At 45.6% G+C, this 6507-nt stretch overlaps 1 protein-coding gene across 2 annotated transcripts in view; it reads left to right on the forward strand.

The window, feature by feature from the left end:
- Positions 1–5437, forward strand: part of GCNT4 (glucosaminyl (N-acetyl) transferase 4) — a 31070-nt gene extending 25633 nt beyond the window's left edge. The window contains exons 1-2 of one of the 2 annotated variants that reach the window (XM_038765765.1): positions 2043–2058; positions 2316–5437. In XM_038765765.1, the coding sequence (XP_038621693.1) occupies positions 2317–3684 (1368 nt within the window). In that variant the 5' untranslated portion in view covers positions 2043–2058; position 2316 and the 3' untranslated portion in view covers positions 3685–5437. Of the gene's footprint in view, positions 1–2042; positions 2059–2315 lie in introns of those variants that run through there. The other variant, XM_038765764.1, reaches the window with a different exon arrangement.
- The last annotated feature ends 1070 nt before the right edge of the window (positions 5438–6507 follow it).

The following is a 6507-nucleotide window of genomic DNA, read 5'->3' on the forward strand; positions in this document are numbered from 1 at the left end:
GGTTTTGTAGCGGGGGGAGAGTTTGGCATTTTGTATGAGTGTACATGCATATGGCATATCCAGCAGGAGCTCCGACAAGTTTTATAAAGTAAGAAATAGTTTACCAAGAGGATGACTCTCAGAGATTATTCACATGGATTTTTTGCTCACTCTGTTTTCCTCTACACGGCCAGATTTTCCTCCCAGAATTACCAATTTCTTCTTTTACTGTCAATCAGTTCCAACTTCTATCTAAGAGGTTGGAGCCATGTGTAAATGACTGTTAACTTCATTCCAAGAGGAAACACCCTTATACTTGAGGCAAAATGTGACTAGAACTCTTGTTGGATTCCATACCGATACTACTGTCTCCTTTCTCCCCACCCTGTCCATGAAAGCAAATGAAGTGATCTTCAAGTATACCCTCACCTGACCCCCTTTGGCAGCTGGGCTCAAAGGGCCCAACTCTGGCTGAGACTCAGTAATAACCAAAATTGTGGTATTTGTTGAGTGCTTACTATGTGCTAGGCACTGTACTAAGCGCTGGGGTGGATCTAAGCAAATCGGGTTAGACACAGTCCCTGTCCCAAGTGGGGCTCACAGTCTCAATCCCTGACTGAGGTCTAGAGAAGTGAAGTGACTTGCCCAAGGTCACACAGCAGACAAGTGGTGGATCCGGGATTAGAACCCACAACCTTCTGGCTCCCAGGCCCATACTCTTTCCACAACACCATTCTGCTCCTTCAGTCTTAGTCTTTCACTTATCATCGCAATGACATCTTCAATGATGTCCTTTTTTCCTATCTCTAAGCTCTTGCCAATTTTCACTGGCTCATTCTTATCCTGTACTTTCCCTGTACTTTCTTTTGGCGGCAGAAAAGATCACAGTGATATCCCTTGACCGCCAGGGAGTACTCTGTATCTGCACCAAGTCAGCTGATCATCATCATCATCAATCGTATTTATTGAGCGCTTACTGTGTGCAGAGCACTGTACTAAGCGCTTGGGAAGTACAAATTGGCAACATATAGAGACAGTCCGTGCCCAACAGTGGGCTCACAGTCTAAAAGGGGGAGACAGAGAACAAAACCAAACATACTAACAAAATAAAATAAATAGAATAGATATGTACAAGTAAAATAAATAAATAAATAAATAGAGTAATAAATATGTACATACATATATACAGGTGCTGTGGGGAAGGGAAGGAGGTAAGATGGGGGGGATGGAGAGGGGGACTAGGGTGAGAGGAGGGAAGGGGCTCAGTCTGGGAAGGCCTCCTGGAGGAGGTGAGCTCTCAGTAGGGCCTTGAAGGGAGGAAGAGAGCTAGCTTGGCGGATGGGCAGAGGGAGGGCATTCCAGGCCCGGGGGATGACGTGGGCCGGGGGTCGATGGCGGGACAGGTGAGAACTAGGTACGGTGAGGAGATTAGCGGCGGAGGAGCAGAGGGTGCGGGCTGGGCTGGAGAAGGAGAGAAGGGAGGTGAGGTAGGAGGGGGCAAGGTGATGGACAGCCTTGAAGCCCAGGGTGAGGAGTTTCTGCCTGATGAACAATTAAAAGTAAACTCAGAATAAAGATGGCAGCAGAATGTCACATAGCTCCCAGAATATACTTCAGTTTAAACCTATGAAAACATTTTCCAGATTGACTCCCACCTCCCCAGAGTACCTTTGAAGGTGTACAGTAACAAAGACAATCAAGTCCAACCATTGTCCTGAACTGCCTTTTTTCAGTTATTCAGTTGGCTCCGTCTAGATGTTGGTTGTTTATCAAAGACACCTGTGAATGATATCCAGAACTTCTGGCCAGTCAACGTCCAGGAGAAGAAAGGCCGGGAAATCAGCCAGCCCAGAGTTGCTGGGGAGAGAAGAAAGGAGGCCCCTCTTCTCTTACTTCCTTAAGGTGTCTCCCACACTGCTGACTTCTCTCTTTCCTCTGGCCAACAGACCCCCCCCGCCCACCCCCAACCTCTATGCCATCATTGATTGGGCCATCTCCCTCACCCCCCCCCCCCCCAACTGCCACTCAGCAGTTGTACCCCACTGAAGCACTTGGGTACTCAACATGTTCCACACTCATGTACATATCTTTAAACTCTATTGCCTCCTATCCACGATATCTACATAGTGTCTATCTCCCTAGCTAGACTGTAAAGCAGGGATCCTATCTACTAATTCTTGTACTCTCCCAAATGCTCGGTACAGTACTCTGCACACTATTGATTGGTCCACATCACTGTTTTGAAGTCTCCTGATAAAAGAGCTGCGGCATCAGTGTGAGTCTGATTTTCTTTAGTAATAATAATTCAATCGTTCTCTCCCTTTTTCTCCCCACAGAATGAAGAGATACAAGTGTCCCTCAAAATACCCCTTGAGACAGAAGATCGTTGTCCTCTTCTTGACCCTTTGGTTAGTCTCGCTATTAAAACTTCTGAACGTTAAAAAAATTTTATTCCCTAAAAAGGACATTTATTTCGTGGAGCACTCCCTAAGCACCTCCTCTTTAGTTAGAAACAGGTATGCCTATGTCAGGAACGACTTCAAATATGAAGTGAACTGTTCTTATGTTTATGAGCAAGAGCCAGGGGAAATTGGCAAGACCTTAGAGATAAGAAAAAAGGACATCGTTGATTTAGATGATGAAGATGTCATTGCGATGACAAGTGACTGCAAGGTTTATCAGACCATAAGAAGATATCACCTAAAGCCTGTTTCACCAGAGGAGGAAAGATTCCCAATAGCCTATTCTCTGGTGGTTCACAAAGAAGCAATTATGGTTGAACGGCTCATTCACACGATATACAACCAACACAACGTTTATTGCATCCACTATGACCTGAAGTCACCTGACACCTTCAAATTTGCCATGGACAATTTAGCTAAGTGCTTCGCCAACGTTTTCATTGCGTCCAAATTAGAGAGAGTGGAATATGCTCACATTTCCAGACTCCAAGCTGACCTCAATTGCTTGTCAGACCTGATGAAATCTTCAGTTCCCTGGAAATATGTGATTAACCTGTGTGGACAAGACTTTCCTTTGAAGTCCAACTTCGAATTGGTTTCGGAGCTGAAGAAACTCCAAGGGGCCAACATGCTGGAGACTGTGAAGCCGAGCGAGAGCAAAAAGGAGAGGTTCACTTATCGCCATGAACTGAAAAGCGTGCCTTACGAATACATGCAGATGCCTGTAAGAACAAACATTTCCAAGAATCCACCGCCACATAACATTGAGGTTTTTGTTGGCAGTGCCTACTTCGTTGTAAGTCGAGCATTCGCCCAATACGCTGTGAACAGTTCCCTAGCTAAGGACTTTTTCCACTGGTCTAAGGACACCTATTCCCCAGATGAACATTTCTGGGCCACCCTGACCCGCGTCCCAGGAATCCCTGGGGAGATTTCCCGATCAGCCCAGGACATCACCGATCTGCAGAGTAAAACCCGTCTCGTCAAATGGAACTACCTGGAAGACCACCTCTATCCCCCGTGCACTGGCTCCCACCTCCGCAGTGTGTGTATCTACGGGGCAGCGGAACTGAGGTGGCTGTTGAAGTACGGTCATTGGTTTGCCAATAAATTCGACTCCAAGGTGGATCCCATTATCATCAAATGCCTGGCGGAGAAGCTTGCCCAGCAACAATGGGAGTGGGTCAGTTTGTCTTCAGAAAAGCTCTTTCTGTTGAGAAGTTCCCTCTCCACATCCCTTTAAAAGCCTGCCCTGGGCAGGCCCTAAGGGCATTGGAAAATCCAAGTTAATAGATAAAGAGTCATAGTATCATTATAATAATGATAGTGTGCTGCGTTCCACCCTGAAGCAGTTGTTCAGGAACATCCCTCCTCACACCGTGACCTTAATATCTTTACTATTGTTCGCAGAGGTCCGAAGAGGCCCAGGGCTGGTGGGAGAGCTTGGGGGCTCGCTAGCGAAATACATAAAAGGCGTCTCAATCCGAGTTGTGAAGAACATTCCGTTTGTGATTGCTTCTGTCACCTTTGCTCTCTGAACCTTGGAAATGTTAGAATGAAGGACTACCCCTTGTCTGCTACCTCAAGAGAGTGTGAAAAGATGTCCAATTTCTTGCCAAGGCAGTTGGCATACCATGTAGTTCGCCAAATTGGCAGAGGGCATTGAGCCCCTCTTGGGGGTGTAGTTGATTGAGGGTTGGGAGCAGGGAGTATGCGTTCAGGAAGATTCATGGGATTTCACGTGCCACATTACGCAGTGCGGTAGTCACGGGTCTGGGATTCTCACTGACCAGTGTTTCTTGAAAACTTATCCTCAGCTGGATAAAATTTTACATCTGCAGCTCTTCCTAATGGCCAAAAGCCCCATTATCTTGACCATTGCAGGTAAGATTTCATAATCTTGGGAAGCTAGAAAAGAATATCAGCAAACGTTGGAGTCTGGATAGACTGCAACCCAGCTCAGCCCAAGCGGCCTCTCACCAATTATATTTTTCTAAGAACATCCATTTTTAACAAGCACACCAGGCACAAAGACTAAAAATGGAACTCCATTTCTCCTGCAGTCAACCCAAAGGTTGGTGTTACCTTAAATGGCAAAATAGGCTAGTTTGATATTTATAGAGGTTGAGCCAGATTTGCATGTTGGTTTTTTGGGTTTTTTGTTTTTTTTAGTTAATAGGGCTTGTTTTTTACAATATAGTATCAAGGAAACTCTAGCAGACAGTGGTGTTTTAAAGTGAGAATTGATTAAGATGCCAAGGAGTCAAAACAGGAGGCTTCCAGGAAACACAGTTTAACAATTCAAGAAACAGTTCCTTCCTCTATAATAGATATATACCTATGGGTTCGGTGCTGTTTCTGTGGGTTGAACTGTCAAGCTAACAGTCACTGTAAAATTTTCTGGAAAGAGGCAGTAGGTGTGAAAAGTGACAACTTTTCTAAATTAACTTGATCATTTTAAATTTGCTTTTAGGGAAAGTTTTCCTTGAAACTTACCTCCTATGGAGCAATTCAAATTTTTTATTACTGTAGAAGTTTCCAACCTCCAGAACTTGCAAATACCTCCTGCCTCTCCACCCTGCGTCGCATTACAGAAAAAAAAGATATTTTTTCTAATATACCAAGTCATTAGAGTATAGAAAATGTCCAGATTCCACTCCTAAGTACTTTGTAACATAGGTTACCTTCAAGGGGGGAACTATTTTTAATGGTATTTACTGAGTGTTTACTATGGGCTAAGGACTGGGATACATACAAGACACTGTCCCTCTCCCATTCTGGGCTCATAATCTAAGAGGTGGAGAGAGCAGGTCTCTTATCTCCGTTGTATAGATAAAGAAGCTGAGGCTCAGAGAGATTAAGTGACTTGCCCAAGGTCACACAGCAAGTCGGTGACTAGAACCCTGGTCTCGTGACTTCCAGTCCCATGTGCTAGGTCACGCTGCCTCACTGTGAAGCTAAGCAATTTTACCATGACTGGGTTATGCTTGAAGTGATTTGGGGGCTGTTTTACGGATGAAGTTCGAGAGTTTCACCATTTCCCTCAGGAAGCTGCTGTCCTGAACCTGTCTCGGGTACAAGAACATCTCAGAACGGGCATTCTGGGGCTCTGGGGATGCTCTGGCCTCCAACTCCCATGGTCTGTGGTCTCTTTAGTCACCAGTGCTGACTGTAGTAGGGATCCCTTGCCATTTTACTCCTCCCCAAGGCCCCAGACTGCATGCCCAGCATCACTGCCAGTGGCTGGCTGGACGCCTCCTCCCCAAAAGCCTGCTCTTACTCTTGCCACCCCTTCCTCCTCCCCACCCAAGCCCACTTGCCTCCAGGACAGTGGGGGTTGTGAAGAGGTGGCAACAGGGGCTGCTGGGGTTCCAGTTTTTAACTTTCAGTACGATGTGCTACTTAAGGTCATTTGGGTTGGGTGTTTGGGGGGGTTTCAGAGCCTGCCTCTGAATTGACCAGAGGGGGCCCAACAGTAATTTAGGCCAAAATAAAACCAACCTGTTTGAAGACAGTATGAAGAACTTCTGTATGTCTTTTGTTATGTCTGAGTTTTTGTTTATAAAAACAGTGCACTTATATGCACTTTAGTTCTCTTATGGAAAAAGGACATGATATTTGCTGCTAAGTGGGATTTCTTTTCTTTCTCCTCTCCTCTCTTTCCCTTTCATCCTCTTCTCTAGGCTTTCAGTCATCAGAAGCAACCAATCCAATACTCTTATCCCTAATAATAATGATAATGATGGTATTTGTTAAGCGCTTACTGTGTGCCGCGCACTGTTCTAAATGCTGGGATAGGTACAAGGTAATCAGATTGTTCCACGTGGGGCTCACAGTCTTAATCCCCATTTGACAGATGAGGTGACTGAGGCAGAGAAGTTAAGTGAGTCACACAGCTGATAAGTGGCGGAGCCGGGATTAGAACCCATGGCCTCTGACTCCCAAATCCGTGCTTTGCCACTATGCCTTGGCAGTCCGTTGGCATTTCTGCCTGGGCACAAGGGATAAGGTTAATTAAAGCTCTCCTTTATCAAGCAGTCAGTGGTATTTACTGAGCACTTACAGA

Source organism: Tachyglossus aculeatus, chromosome 23 (genome assembly GCF_015852505.1).
Source record: "Tachyglossus aculeatus isolate mTacAcu1 chromosome 23, mTacAcu1.pri, whole genome shotgun sequence".
Classification (NCBI taxonomy): Eukaryota; Metazoa; Chordata; class Mammalia; order Monotremata; family Tachyglossidae; genus Tachyglossus; species Tachyglossus aculeatus.